Here is a 22,553-nt window from a genome sequence, read left to right as displayed (position 1 = left end):
CTCTGGTTGTTTGTAATAAATATTCTAAACGTATCATCTGTCTCTGGGTTTGCATCTGAGTCCATAAAACAGCAAATGGTGATTTTCTTTTTTCTCTTTTCTTTTTTTTTACACACAGGCAAGTTTTGTGTCAGTGACAGGGCCAGCAGAAAACATTTGGCTAGGGACCTACGGTGCCTTTTTAAGCAACCGAGGGACTCCTAGTGAAGTCTGGCAAGCTACCCTGCATGTTAAAAAATTATGCTAAAGGGTTACCTGGTGTGTTATAATGTGACGGTAATAGGTCCTGACCAAGTGTCTTTGGAAATGAGACAGCTCTCCTTTAAAAAAAAGACCAAAACCAACAATGTGTTAACCTCTCTCTCTGTGGCTCTTACCCCCAAGCCTATGAATTCTCACTGAAAAACATGCTTTAACTTTCAGTAAAGGCTAAGTTATTACTAAAGTTAAGTCCCGTATCCGTTAAAAATAATAGATTTGAATGTTTCCAGTCATGTGTTTCGTGCATTAGTGAGTAAATGTTAAATGGAATGGTACTAGAAAACTAGTTCATGCATTTATTACTTCTAGGCTGGAATACTGTAATTTGTTATTATCAGGATGTCCTACAAACTCCCTGAAAAACCTTCAGTTAATCCAAAATGCAGCACCAAGAGTACTGACAGGAAGAGGGAGCATATTTATCCTAAATTTGCTTCGCTCTCAGACTGCAGGCCTACTTGTTGTTCCTACAGTATTTAAAAGTAGAATGGGAGGCAGAGCCTTCAGTTTTCAAGCCCCTCTTCTGTGGAACCAGCTTCCAGTTTGAATTCGGGAAACAGACACTATCTCTACTTTTTTTTGCTAAAGCATATAGTTAGGGCTGGATCAGGTGACCCTGAATCTTCCCTTAGTTATGCTGCGATAGGTGTAGGCTGGTGGGGGATGATTCGTTGAGCATTTCTTCCTCAGTCACCTTTCTCACTCACTATGTGTTGTACAAGTTTCAATCACACATTAATACAGTGCTTAAGCACTTTCTAACCTATCCGAACACATGGATAAACTAGGTAGAACTTGCCTGATATGTAGGAACATAGACTGGGTTTGTCAGAGTTCGATCCACTGCGTTTCCAACTAGGAGAAAGCCCACTCTGCTACTGGAGTCACAGTCACCCTATAGTGAGTATAAAGTCAGTTTATGAAGAATTGTGGCCAAATGTTTTGACAGAGTTTGTTTTTTCATGCATTTTGATGCTTCAGTTTTCATTTTGATTAATTTTTACACAATTCTATGATATAGTAAAAACAATGACAAAGATTCAAACACACACAAACAAAGAAAAAATGGGGCACAACTGCAAGGAACAAATCCACATGATGTTTTGACAGCTCATATTTGTTAGAATAATCCTTACTGTACTTAAGGTATCGCTAGTAGAACTTTGCTTTTACTCGGTTGGCTTTAAGACAAAGGATATCTCCATAAGTTAATGGATGACCACATGCATATCAATAACTTGATGAGTATGGAAAATGCTGTGTTTCTCTATATGACCGTTCATTCTGATTTAGAGTTTTTTCTTAGAGTATAAAACTTCATAAACCACTGAATGTCAAATATTTGTTTTAGTTTGATCCTAAAATCTCAAGGAAATATGTGTACCATTAAGTGAAATCAGTGCTATCAAAGAACTGGGAATACATGTGCACAGGTGTGTGCAGTGTGTGTAGTGTGAGCACTCTCAAGCTGTATACATGTACAGTGGGGCAAAAAAGTATTTAGTCAGCCACCGATTGTGCAAGTTCCCCCACCTAAAATGATGACAGAGGTCAGTAATTTGCACCAGAGGTACACTTCAACTGTGAGAGACAGAATGTGAAAAAAAAATCCATGAATCCACATGGTAGGATTTGTAAAGAATTTATTTGTAAATTAGGGTGGAAAATAAGTATTTGGTCAATAACAAAAATACAACTCAATACTTTGTAACATAACCTTTGTTGGCAATAACAGAGGTCAAACGTTTACTATAGGTCTTTACCAGGTTTGCGCACACAGTAGCTGGTATTTTGGCCCATTCCTCCATGCAGATCTTCTCGAGAGCAGTGATGTTTTGGGGCTGTCGCCGAGCAACATGGACTTTCAACTCCCGCCACAGATTTTCTATGGGGTTGAGGTCTGGAGACTGGCTAGGCCACTCCAGGACTTTCAAATGCTTCTTACGGAGCCACTCCTTTGTTGCCCGGGCGGTGTGTTTTGGATCATTGTCATGTTGGAAGAACCAGCCTCGTTTCATCTTCAAAGTTCTCACTGATGGAAGGAGGTTTTGGCTCAAAATCTCACGATACATGGCCCCATTCATTCTGTCCTTAACACGGATCAGTCGTCCTGTCCCCTTGGCAGAAAAACAGCCCCATAGCATGATGTTTCCACCCCCATGCTTCACAGTAGGTATGGTGTTCTTGGGATGCAACTCAGTATTCTTCTTCCTCCAAACACGACGAGTTGAGTTTATACCAAAAAGTTCTACTTTGGTTTCATCTGACCACATGACATTCTCCCAATCCTCTGCTGTATCATCCATGTGCTCTCTGGCAAACTTCAGACGGGCCTGGACATGCACTGGCTTCAGCAGCGGAACACGTCTGGCACTGCGGGATTTGATTCCCTGCCGTTGTAGTGTGTTACTGATGGTTTGCACTCAATGTCATTCACTCATTATATTGTATATTGTATAGCTTTCTTGTTATATGTAAAAATTGTATTGTATTTATTTATTTAAATTTTACTTTTTAATTATTTTACTTGCATTTTTAATCACTCTTATATTTAAATGTTCATTTGCTATTTTATCTAGGGATTGAGAGTAACGTAGTTTCTATTCTCTGTATGTCCTGTACATGTGGCAGAATTGACAATAAAGCTGACTTTGACTTTGACCTTTGTTACTTTGGTCCCAGCTCTCTGCAGGTCATTCACCAGGTCCCCCCGTGTGGTTCTGGGATCTTTGCTCACCGTTCTCATGATCATTTTGACCCCACGGGATGAAATCTTGCGTGGAGCCCCAGATCGAGGGAGATTATCAGTGGTCTTGTATGTCTTCCATTTTCTGATGATTGCTCCCACAGTTGATTTTTTCACACCAAGCTGCTTGCCTATTGTAGATTCACTCTTCCCAGTCTGGTGCAGGTCTACAATACTTTTCCTGGTGTCCTTCGAAAGCTCTTTGGTCTTGGCCATGGCGGAGTTTGGAGTCTGACTGTTTGAGGCTGTGGACAGGTGTCTTTTATACAGATGATGAGTTCACACAGGTGCCATTCATACAGGTAACGAGTGGGGGACAGAAAAGCTTCTTACAGAAGACGTTACAGGTCTGTGAGAGCCAGAGATCTTCCTTGTTTGAGGTGACCAAATACTTATTTTCCACCCTAATTTACGAATAAATTCTTTACAAATCCTACCATGTGAATTCATGGATTTTTTTTTCACATTCTGTCTCTCACAGTTGAAGTGTACCTCTGGTGCAAATTACTGACCTCTGTCATCATTTTAAGTGGGGGAACTTGCACAATCGGTGGCTGACTAAATACTTTTTTGCCCCACTGTATACAGCTTGAGTGTGACCCTGGTTTAATGCTTGTGTCTGATGTCATCCCAGAGATATATTGGTTTGGGAGTAATCTAAGCCTCAACACATTAAGGGAGTGTAGCTTCACTGAAGGATTACTCTGCACAGCAGGAGCCTGCCTTTAAATGTGTTAGCATAATGCTGGAGACAGCTAGGAGTAGAGGAAGGAGGCAGACAAAGGATAAATAGAGCGAGAGAGTTTTTGAAAAGGAATAGAAAATCAGACAGGAACCCTACTGAACTGAACATTTCAGTTCAGTAGGGTTCCTGTGTACTCACAAAATGTACTAAAGTCAGTTGTAATCTTGTCCATATAAAGAACAAGATTGTTATTGTAATACAGTGTAATATACAAAGTAGACATTTTGGGTGATTATTGCATTAGCCTTCTTGAGAAATACTGTCCAGCTTTAGCCTATAATTGTCTCACAATTAACCTAAGTAGAAAATTACATGGTGTGTTGTAATCTTGCTCTCTTTTAACTCTTCTGCACCTTCATTACTAAATTTTTGCAGTCATTATTTTTTGACTGGTGAGTACAAGTATTCATTCAGTTTATTGTGCTTGAAAAATTATTGTATTGGGAAAAATCTGAATGTTTTAAGATGTTTTTAACTGAAGCTGAATAACCATTGATAAGCATTTTGGAAACTTATTTCACCACTATCTACAGTATAAATAGCATTTATAAAATATCACAGCATTATGACACTGTGGTGTTTGAATCACCACAGTGTCATAATGTGTATTTTGTGTCTTTGGCTGACAATTTAGCATATCTGTTATATTTACATTAAAGCCTATTTTGCTTTATTTATGTGTCTGGCATTCATATGACTCATCATGCTTTCACCATTTGCCCAACATTTTTGATGTCTGCTTGCACAAATTAAGCTGGAAAATCTGGTGAACCCAGTTAGTGCTTTAGACTCGAGGAATGTCTATTGCTATATAAAGAATTAATTCGTTTTAGGGTAAAAAACGAACAAAAAAACATTATGACAAAGGGTTTTATATAATTGCGGATATCAAAGAAATTTTGAACATATATTACTGCACATTAAGATGGACAGGCTTCTGAATGTATGAATATGTCTTATTTGGATGAACCAGATAGGGTAAAATTCACTGGCAACAAGGTGGCAAATGTTCGTGTACATTAAGCATGAAGAATCACAGTGGATGTGACATATGTAATCTTATTTGAAATTTGGCCATGCATGCACCCGTGGTATATGCGAGAGAAAGCCTTATGTGTGAATGTTGCTGTGTGTGGGAAGCAAGGGTAAACAGCTAAAGCAAATGCCAGTTTAGATTATGCATGAATAAGAGATGAAAATATAAAGCTGCATGTGATGGAATCTGTGCTTAACATGCATGTTTAGATGGATACATGTAATACGAAGAGCATCCATGTTTATTGGTTGCAAAAAGCAAAATCAGTTCTGGGTTCACCATTTTTGATTTTGTGGTTAAGAAGACGCCAGAAAGTGAGGGTGGCGTATTTGGACTCGTGTTGCTTTTGGTTTACACATTTTTTGACCTTTGAAAGTCATTTGAAAAATGTGCTACTTTGTTGAAAATACAGCATAGATATAAACAGGGTATGTGGACAGTGATGTTGACAATAAAGACGTCAGTCAAATATCTATCTATTCATATATGTGTGTGTGTATAAAAAAAAAACACCCAGCACGCCCCTGCGGGCGGTTTTTTATCCTTCAAGCTCGGGTCCTCTACCAGAGGCCTGGGAGCTTGAGGGTCCTGCGCAGTATCTTAGCTGTTCCCAGGACTGCGCTCTTCTGGACAGAGATCTCTGATGTTGTTCCCGGGATCTGCTGGAGCCACTCGCCTAGCTTGGGAGTCACCGCACCTAGTGCTCCGATTACCACGGGGACCACTGTTACCTTCACCCTCCACATCCTCTCGAGCTCTTCTCTGAGCCCTTGGTATTTCTCCAGCTTCTCGTGTTCCTTCTTCCTGATGTTGCTGTCATTTGGAACCGCTACATCGATCACTACGGCCGTCTTCTTCTGTTTGTCTACCACCACTATGTCCGGTTGGTTAGCCACCACCATTTTGTCCGTCTGTATCTGGAAGTCCCACAGGATCTTAGCTCGGTCATTCTCCACCACCCTTGGGGGCATCTCCCATTTTGACCTCGGGACTTCCAGGTTATACTCGGCACAGATGTTCCTGTACACTATGCCGGCCACTTGGTTATGGCGTTCCATGTATGCCTTGCCTGTTAGCATCTTGCACCCTGCTGTTATGTGCTGGATTGTCTCTGGGGCATCTTTACACAGCCTACACCTGGTGTCTTGCCTGGTGTGATAGACCCCAGCCTCTATGGATCTTGTACTCAGAGCTTGTTCTTGTGCTGCCATGATTAGTGCCTCTGTGCTGTCTTTCAGTCCAGCTTTGTCCAGCCACTGGTAGGATTTCTGGATATCAGCCACCCCCTCTATCTGCCGGTGGTACATACCGTGCAGGGGCCTGTCCTTCCATGATGGTTCCTCGTCTCCCTCCTCTTTCTTGGGTTTCTGCTGCCTGAGGTATTCACTGAGCACTCTGTCAGTTGGGGCCATCTTCCCAATGTATTCTTGGATGTTCGTTGTCTCATCCTGGACTGTGGTTCTGACACTCACCAGTCCCCGGCCCCCTTCCTTGCACTTAGCGTACAGCCTCAGGGTGCTGGACTTGGGGTGAAACCCTCCATGCATGGTAAGGAGCTTTCTTGTCTTTATGTCAGTGGCTTCTATCTCCTCCTTTGGCCAGCCTATTACCCCAGCAGGGTACCTGATCACGGGCAGGGCGTACGTGTTGATGGCCCGGATCTTGTTCTTACCATTCAGCTGACTCCTCAGGACTTGCCTGACCCTCTGCAGGTACTTGGTGGTTGCAGCTTTTCTAGCGGCCTCTTCATGGTTCCCATTCGCCTGCGGGATCCCCAGGTACTTGTAACTGTCCTCTACGTCTGCAATGTTGCCTTCTGGTAGTTCAATCCCCTCAGTTCTGACTACCTTCCCTCTCTTTGTTACCATCCGACTACACTTCTCCAGTCCAAACTACATTCCAATGTCATTGCTGTATAGCCTGGTAGTGTGGATCAGTGAATCGATGTCTCGTTCATTCTTGGCATACAGCTTGATGTCATCCATGTACAGGAGGTGGCTGACAACTGCTCCGTTCTGTAGTCGGTATCCGTAGCCAGTCTTGTTAATGATCTCACTGAGGGGGTTCAGGCCTATGCAGAACAGCAGTGGGGACAGAGCATCTCCTTGGTAGATCCCGCACTTGATGGTGACTTGTGCTATGGGCTTGGGGTTGGCCTCTAGATTTGTGCGCCACATCCCCATTGAGTTCCTGATGAAGGCTCTTAGGGTCCCATTGATCTTGTACAATTCTAGGCATTCCAGTATCCAGCTGTGGGGCATTGAGTCATAGGCCTTCTTGTAATCAATCCAGGCAGTGCACAGGTTGGTCAGTCTGGTCTTGCAGTCTCGGCTGACTGTTCTGTCTACCAGTAGCTGGTGTTTTGCGCCTCTGGTATTCTTGCCAATTCCTTTCTGTGTCCCGCTCATGTATTGACCCATGTGCCTGTTCATCTTAGCCGATATGATGCCTGACAGGAGCTTCCATGTAGTACTGAGGCAGGTTATTGGTCGGTAGTTGGAGGGGACCGGTCCCTTCTTGGGGTCCTTGGGGATCAGGACCGTCCGACCTTCGGTTAGCCATTCCGGGTGTCTCTCGTTAACTAGCAGCTGGTTCATTTGTGCTGCCAGACGCTCGTGGAGTGCAGTCAGCTTCTTTAGCCAGTAGGCGTGAACCATGTCGGGCCCTGGTGCTGTCCAACTCTTCATACTGGAGACCCTTTCTTGGATATCTGCCACTGTGATGGTTACTGGACCCTGTTCAGGGAGGTCGCTGTGGTCTGCCCTCAGATCCTGTCAGAGATTTACAGTTAACAAACAGTCAGGTGAATAAACAACAATGAGACACTTGTGTAGGTTAACGTGCTGCACGGGTGAAAAGCTCAGAGCAAATCACACCGAACTGCAGTATTCGTTTATTTTTATAGGTTACATCGTCAATATGCAAATATAATCACATTTCCTGTCACGCAGGTCCTGATGTCTGTCTGCATGCAAGCTGTGTGTGTGTGTGTGTCACAGAGTATGTGTGTTGCAGGTCAATTTCTAAGAATAATATAATGCAAGTCAACTTCTGCGGATATGTATTTCTGTGCTGGTCTCTTGTCAGTGTCACAGGGTCAGCTTCCTGTTTCAACAGAAAACTGTCTGGTGAAATATGTATAACATAACTTTTGAAGCATAAGCAAATAAAACAATAAAAACTCCCTAACAGATCCACTAGCCACTGAGCATTGCCGTTATGGGTTGCGTCCTTCTCCCATATGCTCTTCCAGTATTGCTCCGTCTCCAGCCTTGGTGGTGCTGTTCTCTTATTATTATTGTTCCCTTGCCACTGAGAGTACACCGTTGCTGGTTCTGTGGAGAACAGCTGGTTTATTCTCCTGCCTTCGATCTCTCTGGTGTATCGAAGTGCTATATATATATATATATATATATATATATATATATATATATATATATATATATATATTAGGGGTGCAACGATATTCGTATCGATATTGAACCGTTTGATACAGTGCTTTCGGTTCGGTACGCATATGTATCGAACAATACAACATTTGTAATTTATTTTATCAATTTTCCTTCTGACGATGCTGTCTGTGTTGAGCGCTCAGTGAATCTGTGTTCGACTACTCCGCCTAGGCTGCACTGTCGAGCGCAGATCCACTGAGCGCTCAACACAGACAGCATAGTCAGAAGGAAGAGCGCAGGGCAAGCTAGCGAGACAGAAGTTAAGCTCTCCTTGCAACAGGCAAATTGAACGTCATTCAGATCTGGCGTTTGGAATTATTTTGGTTTTCATGTGACGTATGACCCTGAAGGTAAGCGAGTCATGGACTAAAGTAAAACAGTATGTTGAATGTGCCATGCAATGCTCAATTACATTGGTGTGAACTAGTGTGTTAGCGCAGTTAGCTCGTTAACGTGTTGGCCGTCTAGCCCCATGCACGGAGTGATCGGCGGTAGCTCGTTAACGGAGATTTGCCGTGTTGTGGCGTTAAGGTCATTTCAACGAGATTAACCTGAAAGCACTAGTGGGAACACAACGAATATTACTGCACATTTACGCCGACATCATCGTAGTGCAAAGACAAGTGGAAGTGGAAGTGGAAGACAAAAAAAAGCAAGCATGCTACTAACTTTAGCCGAGTCATTTAGACAGCTGTTAGCACATGATTCTCCCTATGCTGCTGAGAATATAGCCCAGAAGAAGCGGATAGTATAGCTTTTATTTTGGAAAGAGACATTTCTCTGTAATAAACTCTCTTTTCCAAAGATGAGTGATTCCTCAATCAGATACAGGGCTTGCAATATCGCTAGCCCGACATCCCGGAGCTAGCGATTTTTTCAGTCGGGCTACCAAAATCTATTTCTTCCCTGCCCGTCGGGCTATTGTAGGAAAAATATATGTCAATGCTTTTGCATTCTTTCAGAAATGTAGCTGGGTAATTATGTCATTGGCATCGGTGAGCCACTGTCAATATGTGACATATTGAAGTCGCGTTTGAATTTGCGCTTGTTATTTTGCTTTCACTTTGCAATCGTGCGAACTGTGTATAGAGAGCGACAGCACTGATCTGTGAGTGATGATAATTTGTGCACCAATTCCTCTGACATCGTCTTATTAATCGTTAGCTTACTATGCAAACATGACAAGTGAAATCTCCCGCAGCTTAAACATGTGAGAGGTTGATCGCGCAGAGAATCGCTGAGCTTATGTGAGTGCGTGTGTAAAAGCATTTCAGTTCTGCTGAGCCAAATAAGACAGGTCAGGGTGAAGAAGTGACAGCCAAAGAAAAGCTTACCACAAAACGGAGAAGTTATGACAAATCAGACTATGAGGCAAAAAGAAAGTGCAGCTTTATGGTTTCATGGACAAAAGAATTTCTGTGGCTGCAATATGATGAGCTAAATAACCAGGGCTGCACATAAGTGGTCCGCAGGTGCGCATTCGCTGTCAAAATAAAAAACACGCACAAGGGTTAGGGTTAAATTTAAAAAATGTACTTTTGAGTTAAAATATATATTTATAATTTTAATAAATGACAAATTAAAAATGCATGAACATTTTTTTGTATCGAAAAAATATCGAACCGTGACACCAAAGTATCGAACCGAACCGAACCGTGAATTTTGTGTATCGTTGCACCCCTAATATATATATATATATATACATACATATACTAGGGGTGCAACAATACTCGTGTTAATATTGAACCGTTCGATACAGTGCTTTTGGTTCGGTATGCATATGTATCGAACAATACAAAATTTTTAATTTATTTTATCAACCTTTCTTCTGACGATGCTGTCTGTGTTGAGAGCTCAGTGGATCTGCGCTCGACAGTGCCGCCTAGGCTGCACTGTCCAGCGCAGATCCACTGAGCGCAGCACAAGCTAGCAAGACAGAAGCTAAGCTCGTTGCAACATGGCAAATTGAACCTCCCCCACCCTCATTCAGATCTGGCATTTGGAACTATTTTGGTTTTCATGTGACGTATGACCCCGAAGGTAAGCGCGTCATGGACAAAAGTAAAACAGTATGTCGAATGTGCCACGCAAAGCTCAATTACATGGGTGGGAACTACTGAGTTAGCGCAGTTAGCTCGTTAACATGTTGGCCATCCAGCCCCATGCATGGGGCGATCCGCGGTAGCTCGTTAACGGAGATTTGCCGTGTTGTGGCTTTAACGTCATTTCAGATTAACGCTGACAGCACTAGTGGGAACAAAATGAATATGACTGCACATTTACGCCGACATCATCCTAGTGCAAAGACAAGTGGAAGCAGACAAAAACAACAAGCAGGCATGCTACAAACTTTACCCGAGTCATTTAGACAGCCGTTAGCACATGATTCTCCTCATGGGGACCTGATATGTTTAATATGCTGCTGAGAATATAGCCCAGAAGAAGCGTATAGTATAGCTTTTATTTTGGAAAGAGCCATTTCTGTCATAAACTCTCTTTTCCAAAGATGAGTGTTTTCTCAATCAGATAAATTTTTTTATCCCCTTGTTGTTTCAGCAACATTAAATTTAAAAACTGTACGTTTGAGTTAAAATATATATTTATAATTTTAATAAATGACAAATTAAAAAAGCCTGAACATTTTTTTGTATCGAAAAAATATCGAACCGTGACACCAAAGTATTGAACCGAACCGAACCGTGAATTTTGTAATGCATACTAATAGAGAATCACAGACATATTATTTTTAAATGGGAAGGGAAAAACAATACTAAGAAGTGCTTCATAGTTTGAAAAATGTGCCATAAAGCAGGGGACATCTGAATAGAAGTGTTTTCAAATAATTCAGCTCTGTCGAAAGTTTGAAGGGCATGATTCATAGAGAAGGCTGCTTTATTACAGAGTCTGTTATATTAACTAGAAATGTGTGCGTAACAGCTGACCTGTGGGATGTAGGATGCAGCTCTTTCTAATAACAGATTCAGTGTGTCATGTGCATTATATGTTTGTTACTGGCTTCCAAATAAGTCATCACTCATAGTGACAACTATGCATGCTTATGTTTGCTGTTACCTTATCCATGATGCTCTCAAAATGTTGCTCCTACAGTTATATGAATGTGCCCATGCTTTCAGTCGCAAAACTGACAACGTTCTACTTTGGTAAATACTGACAGTAGTCATTTTTTTGGCAAAAACAGCTCATGCTGAAAGACAGAACACTCTGTCAGAATAAGTGTCTCTTAAAATAAACCAAAAGTTACTTCTTATCATTAGCATTTCAGTGGGTGTTTTTGTCCGCACTTAATGGGAGACCATTCAAACAGCTCTCTCGGTTCCCATAGTCGGACCATGATTTTCAAACATCAGCACAAATATGTGTGTCATGGTAAATAAACTGAATGTTTTCTCTTGAAAAAAGTTCTGCGTTTGGGTCCACTTCATACCCACCCGCCTTGACAGTATGGTGTCATTTTTCACATGTCTGGTCCTCTTTGAAGTAATCATGGACAGAAAACTTTTTAGCATAATCAAAATGATTGTTTAAAAAAATTTATTTTCCTGAACTGTAGGACAGTTACAGTGAGCGATTGTTGCTTTTTTACTCACAAATTTTACAATTCATTTTAAGATTATTAACAACACAGAAAGAAAGTGAAAGTGTCTTTTCAATTTTGTTTTCTTTATTGTTTTGTGAATGAAAATGTAATCATATCTTTTGCAAACTGAAGGTGGAGAAAAAAAAACTTTACGGCATCATGCTGACTTAAAATTAATTCCTGGATTATTTTACAAAAATCAATGGAATGATTGAAGAATGTCAAGTTAGACTATAGTTAGACAATCAGTTAAAGCAGACCAAGCCATGAGAGCATTTATGTTACCACTTACTGACAGGAATACTTGAGCCTCTGACACAAGATCCAGGTAATGGTTACAGTAAAGAGGTAGCAGATTGTCTAAAGCATTTAGAATGCGACAACAGCATTGACAAGTACAGATTATACTTCGTGAAGGCTTCATCAAATATATATTGTTGACCTAAGCTCTTTAAATAGGAAATACTTTGAATTATATATATATCTCAATATTATCAGTTCTGTTATGTACAACATCTCCAGGTTTCTGGCTTTGGTCCACAACCCAATGGCAGAGGTAGCAAAAGTACAGGCATTCTGTACTTCAGTAGATGTACAGATACTTGTGTTAAAAACTCTTTCAAGGACATTTCTATCATTTATTTTTATGCACACGCCACTGAACATTTTGTTATATTAATATAGTACAAAAAATAATATTAGGATGTGAGAATACAAATGTTATTTGAATCTAAATTCTAATCCTAATACTTCAGATTCAATACGTGATAACTTAGACCACTGACAATGTCATTATCAATTTGTAAGACTTTGAGAAAACATGGTAGAATATTCAAATATGTTATTTACAGTTTTGGGTAAGTTACTTAGTACTTAAATTAGTAACTTAGTTACATTACTAGTTACTTCTATCAAAAGTAACTCAGTTACTTCAAGTTACTCGTTATTTTCAGAGTAACTAGTTACTAGGGAAAGTAACTTTGGTTTTACTCAGAATTCTCTTGTTAATGTGTTTCTTCCGTAACTGGATACCCAGCAAGATTGGCAGTCTTCTAGCTTGCTTACTTGCCACAAGTGCACTGTGCCACCTACCAATAGAAAGGAAAAAATAATGTGCACATTTCCACGAGAGAAATCCCACGCCTGATTCTATTCTAGCCTACTTTTTACATCCAACACAAAAACTGCAGTCGTGGTGCTTTCGATTGTCCTCAGAACTCGGAAATTCTGCCTTCTGAATAGGAAGATGTAGGTAACACCAGACTGCAGCTGAGCTGCATACAGGGCTGGACTGGGACAAAAAAATCATCTCGGGCATTTTGACTAGAGACCGGCCCACCATTATAGGAAAAATCATAAAGCCTTTGAATGAAAATAAACACTGTTGTGACAGTGATGTACACTGTTCTGATGGTATATATGCATCAATCTATCAATCGTTTGTTGCAAGACTCAGATAATTATTTTTTTTTAAAGTGAGACATTTTAAATGAGAATAAGAAAGTATTTCCTTGTGCCCCCCTTTCCCTTTTAATGCCCTACATGGACCCCTGGCAACACTTTCCTAGATCCACCCCTGCACAGTTACCAGCTGTCAGCTACTTAAAAAAGGATCCTGGTGTTATTTGTCTCTCAGAAACAGTTCATAACTTCCCTTCAACTCATTCATGTTAACTAAAAGGTAAACCTTTTTCTCCATCACAGCTCTGATGATTCAGTAAGGACATCTCCTGGTTTCATCTTCATGTTTCCCTCTCACCAGATAACCAAACCGATATCATGACCAGCAGGTTTACAGCTGTGGCTCCAGCGAACATCAGCTGATACTAGAAATTAATATTAAATAAATTCTAACAACAGCTGATCAAGCTTAAACGTGCTGCTGTTGTTTACCGCAACATCTGCTGGTTTCCTCTTTCTGGCGCAAAGTGGGCGATAAATAAACAAGAGAGAAAAGCCGATCAGCTGATCATTGATCAGTTTCATGATTGAAGTAGAAACAGGAGAGCGATGGTGAGAGAATGAGAGGAGAAGAGGCAGCTGTGCAGCGTAAACACAGAATAAATCCAGCTTTGTGTCTTTTTCATTGTAGCTGAAGTACGAGACAAACTGTGTTCCTTTTTACCTCAATACGAAACGCGCAGTATTTTCTCTGAATACGAGACGATTCTGTTTTTTACGGGATGGTTGGCAACTCTAATAATTAACCTTATGAACAAAATAAAGTTCAACATCAGTAACATAGCACCACCCAGCTGTATAGAAACTCCGTCATGCTAGCTAGCACGCAGTACGAAAAAGTCCCGCCTCTTCCCGTTGGTAGTTAGCACAAAACATCACATGCATAACACTGGATTTTGTGGAAAAGGTGAGGGACGATGTCACACAGAAACAACATTACCAGTGAATTCGTGGCTGTCACATAATTATGTTACATCTCTCTTCAAGTGTTCCACGTACTGAAGCACTGGAAGTAGTTACAAAAAATTACAGGATGACCCCACCCTTAACAACAGCAAGTGTTACTGACCAAGTGTGTCCTTTCACTCTAAATATTTCACATCTAAGGGGCAGTACTAGAGACAGAAACATGGATACACAATATTTTTCCCTGTCGCCCATTCTAACTTGTACATAGAGAAAGTGGAAAACAGGGTTGTCATATTCTATGCTAAAACACCACTGATCGATTGGTTCAGGTATGTGGATGTGTAGGGTTTTTTATGAGAGAGAAGACAAATATGCTTAAATTATGAGTTTTCACAATCTATTATTAAACGGTTAGAATTTAAAAGTTGTTTCACATTGCACCATGGACCTCCTCTCTGTGGCTCAGAGACAAAAGGCTGCTGCACCCAGGCAGTAAACACTTTTTTATTGCATGTCTCAAAAACACACTGTTAACACGGTGGGTTGAAACTGCTTAGGGTGGCCTTAGGTCTGATGTTGGCTCACATTTCTTCTGCAACTTTCTGGGCATCTCCTTATTTGGAGACGCCACTTCACCCATCACCATAGCAACCACCTCTTGCCCACCGACTTCCATAAAGAGGTTGGAGAAAGAGAGCTTCTCCAACCTCAGAAATTTACGACCATGTTTACCTTCTGGTGACTTCAATAGTGAGACAGACCCTTCCCCTCAAATTCCTTAGAGAAGGGGGCTCATCTCTGTTTATGTCTGTTAGTATTTGAGTACAGGAATCTACTTCTAATACTACTCTACAATGCTTAACTTTGTGCAGTAAAGTATAAAACACAAATATGTGTGCTAATTATGAGATATTAGCCTTAAAGATAAAAATTAATCCCAACAGATGATACCTGGGTGATTATCAAACCTCAGGATGTACCATAATTCATCAATTACATTAATTCAGTACACAAACACACTGGGAGGGAATATATGAAAAATGACATGCTAAGATTCTGAGACAGTGAAAGTATCATCAGGAATGAGGGGCATTTGAAAGTTGATGTATACTGTGATATATAAACTAACGAAGGTCAGATCAGTGTTTAAGGTTTGGCTTTCATCATCCAGTGGAGCCCAAATTAGCTGTCATAAGGATACTGCAACACAGAGCAAACACCATCCCTACAGACACAACGGCCAACAAAGCAGGGGAACATTATATCAAAGAGGCCCTGAGTAAATGCAGTTATCCCACCTGACAATTTCTCAAGCAGAGAAGACACCTGAGGAATGCTTCAGGTTATCCAAAAAAGAAGTAGGACAATTCATGTTTAAGCAAAAACCACTAGTGATTCCATATTTGTCAAGAATACTGGAACAGCTGATATGCATATTTTCATTATTTTCATCAAACATAGCTTTCAAACCCTAAAACACAAAATTGGTCCACCCGAAGGATCGTTGGGTGTTCACAGTTAAGTGCTAGGAAGATTGCCATGAATTATACATCGGGGTAATCAAAAAACAATTGGCTGAGTTGATGGCAAAGAACAAAAAAGAGCAACTTCAGAGGCCAGGGCTCTGCAGTCTATTTGTACCTACAGGCCAGTGGCCACTCTCAGTGATACCAATGTACACATCCTGGACAGGGAGCATCTCACAATGCCGTGATTGCAGCCATTTCCCAATTCTGTGCGAATAGTGCTCATGGCCATCGACTAATGGTATGACAATTTGTATATCAATGACCATGAAACTAATCTTGTGGCTCATTGTTATGTGCTGGTGCTGGGTGTGATCGTCATGCAACTGTACTGTTAATAAGGTTGGGGAAATCTGCAGTCAGTTGAGACTGAATGAGTCACTAGGATTTAAAGCTTCCCCACAAAAAGTGCTGCACTGTAAAAAATCAAACTTGCAGTTGTTGAGCTTACAGTCATTTCTTTCACAATTCAACAATAAAAGTTCAGTTGGCCCATAAACTCAAATACATTAAGGGTTTCAACTAATCATTTAACGTTTTGGAGCAAAAGTTGGTCTCAGATGAAATTTATTGCTGGCAAAATGAATGAATTCAAGTTTTACATGAGTTGAAGCTGTTGGCGCCTTTCTGTGCCTGAGTACGCATGCGCATCTCATATTTTTGGATGCTACGGGGTCTACTTTGCGCTTTTGCAAGGACTGAAAGCCACCTGCCCGTCTGCCTTAATGAGAACGTGAGGCTAGGAGCTGGATAGATCGTTCATCTCAAGTTTCTAAAGGCAAGTAATGTTTCTTTTATTATATCAGACAGTATATGTTTGAACAGTCTCAATTTGTCTGTTAGAAATATCACAACTGAAGTTCTTCGTATTTTTCCGAAACTTAGCATAGCATTACTTTCTTGGCTAAGAAGCCTTGTGGCTTATGGGTATGTGTTTACTATATCATTTAAGATTCCATGTCACAAACCAATGAAAATCCGACAAACTTCGCTACTAAAGAGGCGCGCTCATATCTGACAAGCCTCCGCGACACCCCCTATGCGTATTTCATGAAGTGCAGTCTGTGGCCGCCATACCACCGAACGAAACAAAATAGGCTGGCTCACTCATGACCAACGGCAGCAACCCCCCGCCGCTATTTAAATAAAATAAAATAAAATAAAGTTCGGGGGCGCCTGCTGCCATGTCGTTTAATTTGTTCGAATCACATCTAGCCAATAAAATGTGTGCTTTAGTTTCTGTGTGAACGGGGTGGTGGAGTCCTCATGGCCAGCGAGCTCCACTAAATGAAATATGAGATGTGACAATATAGTTTATATCGATATAGTCTACATTATCATTATACTCGTGGAGCCGCAAGTTTGCCTCTCTTTCGTCCACTTTTGTCTCTACGCTGTGTTACTCCGCCTCTCTCCTTCACTGAACACAACTCCCCCTCCCCCATCGCTTCACCTGCAGGCAAATAACTATAAAATTAATGGAATTTTTTCAATGAATTTAAAATACAATTTATTGATTTATTTCTTTTCTGCAATACATCCTGTAACAATTGAAACCATTATTTTGTCTTATCAACATTTGATTAGGTATTCTATAGACTTACTGTAAAATCTGCCGATCAGATTTTTCTTGTTTTTTTTTTTTTTTTTAATACGTCAGTTATAATTTGTACCACCACTACCACTAAAAGAAAAAAAAAAATCCAATCAAGGCCTGACCAATAGATCAACCGAGACTAACTAAATGTTTTGAAATTAAGCTCTTTTAACCAAATTTGAAAACAATGTGATTTTTATATAATGTACCTTTAAAAGTTTTCTTCTATATTTTTTTTGTTGCTTTGTAGATTTGTGCGGAATTCTCACGCATTACCACCAAGGATCTCATGGGGACCTTCATGACTGCCCTCGACACTTACTCACTTCGGCTGATTAAGCTGTATCGAATTAGAAAAGCTGCTTTCCGCAATGACATGGATTCCCTGTTGCAGAAGTTTGATGAACAGGTAATATATAAAAATGTATTTGTGTCTGGTTTATGAGGAACCTGAAGTTCCCACTGTAACGAAAGATACTTTATTAAATATTTACTAAATTGATGTAAAAATTGTTAGTTTTCAAAAAGTGTGTCCTGAATGGGATTATAAGCTAACAAGAAGCGCTGTGTTTGGCAGATTGCAGGTAATGACAGACAGTTCAACTCTCATCCCACTCATGGCACTTTTTGTTATAAATGTTGTAATAAGTGTGCTACATTTGTTGCACATCAAAATTACTTAAAAAATAAATAAATAAAAGAAATCTGACAAAAACATGACCAATTATCTGTAATAACTCATTTCAACATCTTATTTCTTAAGGCTGTATTTTGAGCAACAACACTTAATGTGTTTTAAAAACAAAATGGTAGGTTTATAAATGAGACTGAGTCTTATTTGATTTCCTTGTTTTAGGTCTCAAACATAGTCCAGCATCGACGAACCATCAGTTTGGAAGGGTTACCGATATTTGTTCGCGACGACGAGACCAAACTCTTCTTAACATGTCTGGTGAGTATGCAAATCTACTCAATCTTCAGTTTTGGTTTTCAGAGACTTATATGTACTGTTGTTTTTTATTTTGCATAGGATACAGATCCAGTTGAGAGGGCAACCCGAGGTGTTACGGTGGGCATCCTCACTGTTCTGGAGGACTACGTGGGACCCAACTCGCAGTCCACAGTGGTCAACACTGCCATTGTTTTGGAAGAGGACATTATTCTTGATGATCTGCCAGACCTTCCCACTGCCTTTGCCTACTTGTTTGGCCTACTTTATGGGCTCAACATGGAGTTTCCCAAAGAACTCAAGTACACATTTGAAGCTGTGCAACACATTTTTATGGAGTTGACATCTACCTGTTCCCAGAGGATAAGAAGCTTCAAAACCAAGCTCTTAACCAAAGTCTAACCTATTTGACAACATGTTCAACTCAAATGCAACTTGTGTAAAACAGAATGGCAATTTGTTTTGAATTACTGTTTTTGGGTTTCGTGGCAAGTTGCTCTGAAAAAAGTTAATTTCTGTCTTTAAGAAAACGGTAAGGTGCAGAAAGTTCTGAATCAATGTCTTCTGTTCTAACTTTACTTAATGTAGCTTGCATGGCTGATTGCAGATTTCATGTATAACATGTTATTATAAAATGTTGAAAGGTTTTATTCTAACTTGAGCTGTTTTAAACAATTTTTATAATCTGGTTTTAGGTACATTTGTATTAGTTTTATAACAAATGTGGCGCGATACTGAACTTCACAGGAAATTGGAGTGTTGATACCATTACTATTAAAAGACAAGTGGTGGAAAAATTTGTTTGAAAGTTGTTAGCTGTATGGAAACCAGGAAGTTGTTCACATCCTGCCATCTGATGTTTTGAATCTGTTTGTTAGTGACTATCTATCAAGATAGGTTTGATATTCTGTCTGACAACACCACCTTTAAAATTGGATGAGTAACATTTGTTACAAAAATTTGACTTTTTTTGTGTTTTTGGAAGGACTTTATTTGTGGCTGAATGTTGTCAGTATGTTAAAAATGGCTGATCTCAAAAGTCAACATTGTCAGTGGTGCAGTTGTGTTTGAACACAAAGTTATTTGAAAATCAACTGTGTAAACATTCATTGGTACAACAGGGAGCACCTCATGAAAACTATGAAAGATACTTTTTCTAAACTTTAGGAAATTGATTGGCAAAACAAAAAAAATATGTTGTGTAAACTTTAGGAAATACGTTGCCAAAACTAAAACTAATACCTTGTGTAAACTTTAGGAAATACGTTGCCAAAACTAAAACTAATACCTTGTGTAAACTTTAGGAAATACGTTGCCAAAACTAAAACTAATACCTTGTGTAAACTTTAGGAAATACGTTGCTGAAACTAAAACTAATACCTTGTGTAAACTTTAGGAAATACGTTGCAAAAACAATAAAATATGAGTTGAGAAAAAGGACAATTATTAATTTTGTCAACACAAAAACATTAGCTAAAGCAACTTATCACCTAAACTTGAAATTATAAGTTATCCATCAGAACCTAAAAACGTAAATGCAGTCGGTTGCCTTGAGTTTTTAAGTTTTAGCAACGTTTTTTTTTTTTACAGTGTGGGATCGAACAGAAGTTAGCAGATTTAATCGGCTACACCTACCTGTGTTAGCACACTTGTCAATCAAATCAGCCATCTAAATTTAAGGCTTACTAGTATTACCCCATTAATGTGCTCTCACACACACACACACACACACACACACACACACACACACACACACACACATATATATATATATATATATATATATATATATATATATATATATATATATATATATACACACTACTGTAAGATTGGGTGTTTTAATTTGGGAGTCACTAAGGGCTAATTTTCTTTTGGAAGCAGCCATCAGAAAAATGGAGTTTTTAACAGTTCACTGTGGCTGTCATTTATTTAAAGTCATTTTGAGATTCTTATTTTTTTTATCCCTTGCCTGACTTAAAGGGAATGACAGTTTATTATCTATTGTAGGATAAAGTTCTCACACAAGGATGCACCTGCCCACAAGCTGAGTGAGAGCTGTCCAAGGTCCTGAAAGTTAAGCTCCTTTCTTGGCATTGGCTGCATAATGAAGCTGCCGCTGGCCATGGTGCTAAAGTGGCTAGGTGCTCTGGTGCTCTTGTGTTTGTTTAGTGTGTGTACTTTGCAGTTTTTGTAACAGGTATGTGGCATTCCAGTGAATCAGGTCCCAACTACATTGGATTCAGCACTGCCAATCCCAAACAGCTTATCTCTCAAAGAGACTAAGAATAGAAAAAGAATAATCTCTCTCAAAGTAGGACTTTCCAGACATTTTCAAGCAGCAAACTGTGGATCTAAAACATACACAAAAATCCCCCATCTTCTTCTTTATACACACTTTGTCAGTGGCCCTTGATGAATTGGAGTTCACCCTTTGCCTGGTTAAAAGCCGCGTAAGCCTAATGATGACAGGCATCTGGGGAAGAGAGATAAAGACAAGATGTCCTCAGACTTCATGACCCTAAGAATTTCTTTCCTTTCATATGCCCCCTCTAATCACTACAGTTCCACTCAATCACCTTGTATAGGCATCACTCAGATCTTTGACAATAAATCTGGATAAATGGCAGGCTTGGCCTGTCCATTCATTTTCCTTTGGTATCCTATAGACATCTTCAGCTAGTGGAGAGAGGAAAACAAAATAAAAGATTTGCATCTGAATAATGCAATAGCCTAGTGGGAGTTAGGAAGAAACAGTGTGGAGAGAAGTGGGAGGCAGATAGAGAGATGATTGACAGAGGGAGGAGAAAGATAAAAACAAAGAAAGAAGAGTAAGAGTTGAAAACAGGGTTGCAGGAAAGGGGGGTGGAAATAGATATAAGAGGGAATGTAGAAGAGGAATGAGGGGATATATAGGAGACAGTCGAAAACCAGGATCACAGAATTGAAAATGCTGCGTAAAGATGCAAGACAAATCAAAGAAATAAGAGCAGAATGAGAAAGCAAGACCAATAGTGGAAGTGGGAAACAGAAAGAATTTGGTAGACAACAACTCTGTGCCACTTTTGGAAACAAGAACTGCAGAGCAGAGAAAGAACAGAGTGCAGTGCTATTCTCTTCTCCGACTATGTTGTCTTCTTTCATCATCGTAGCGTATTGTCATTCTTGATGTGCCTTCTTTTTTTGTGGTTGTTCAATTGTTTGTGGCTTTTCAATCACACCTGTTTCAATACCTTGCTCTCCTGTAACATTCCTTACCTCTTGGGATGTCTTTGACCTTTCTCACTCCACATTTCTCCTCTGTTTCTATGACCCTCTTCTTATCCTGCATTCCTGTATTGCTAATCATTTGTTGCACTGTTTTGTTTGCCAACTACTGCAGTGGCACCTAATATGACAAACCTATCAATGATGTATGTTGTCGGATCAGGGTTTGATTAATGCATTTCTGTGTCAGATAGTTTCTTATTATCTGTGCCTTTCTATTTTTTGTGACTCCTACTATATTGCCTGTTGTGTTTCATATGTCATATATGAATAATAATAGCAAACTCATTGTCTGATAATTCATATGGCCTACTGAAGCCTACTTTAAAAAAAAAAGGAAAGAAATTAAGAAATTGTAACCTTACCTTGAGGAAGCTTTAAAAAAATGATTTCAGTGGCATTTCCACATTTACCATATATAAGACACAGAAGACATCTGCCTTCTATGGAGGCATCCTTAATGCTAAATCATATCTACAACCTTTGGAGCAACATGTGCTGCCATCCCCATGACGGATTCTTTAAAGGAAAAATCCTGCTCATTTCAACAACACAAAGTTAATCAAATCAGCTGTTCTACTTTCTATGACACTACATATGACAGGACGACACTGTACTACAAAAGTCCAGGTGCTACAATAGTCTCATTGCAGTCAAATATGCCATTATGTCAGTTTGCATTGGCTGATTTAAGTTATTCTCTGTTAGGTTGCAATTGTTAAATGTTGTCATTGTTTTACTTAAATTTGTAAACTGTGCCTTAAACTGCATGGTTAGATATTCTTCTGTTCCTCCCCTACACATCTATAATGCTGGAGGAGGTAAGTAGGTGTAGCTGTTTAACTGCAGACACATTCCATGTGAGATTCTGGTTTCCTTATCTTGTGAAGGATGTCCACTCCCAGCCATTTCGGGGCTCGCCTATGCTTGCATATGGTGAACCATTAAAGTTAAGCCATATACGGGTAATACAGGAAATGTGGTTAAACAGTTGTAAGCATATATT

At 39.8% G+C, this 22,553-nt stretch overlaps 1 protein-coding gene across 1 annotated transcript; it reads left to right on the top strand.

Annotated features, from left to right (window-relative positions):
• The first annotated feature begins 17,566 nt into the window (after positions 1 to 17,566).
• LOC308401347 (uncharacterized protein) lies at positions 17,567 to 18,729 on the top strand. Its single transcript, XM_080889518.1, has 3 exons — positions 17,567 to 17,740; positions 18,188 to 18,283; positions 18,362 to 18,729. Exons 1-3 carry the CDS (start codon positions 17,621 to 17,623, stop codon positions 18,680 to 18,682), a joined length of 537 nt encoding a protein of 178 aa, XP_080745644.1. The 5' UTR covers positions 17,567 to 17,620; the 3' UTR covers positions 18,683 to 18,729.
• The last annotated feature ends 3,824 nt before the right edge of the window (positions 18,730 to 22,553 follow it).

Source organism: Rhamphochromis sp. 'chilingali', assembly GCF_963969265.1.
Source record: "Rhamphochromis sp. 'chilingali' genome assembly, chromosome: 8".
Lineage (NCBI taxonomy): Eukaryota > Metazoa > Chordata > Actinopteri > Cichliformes > Cichlidae > Rhamphochromis > Rhamphochromis sp. 'chilingali'.
This window is presented reverse-complemented; position numbering and strand designations above follow the sequence as displayed.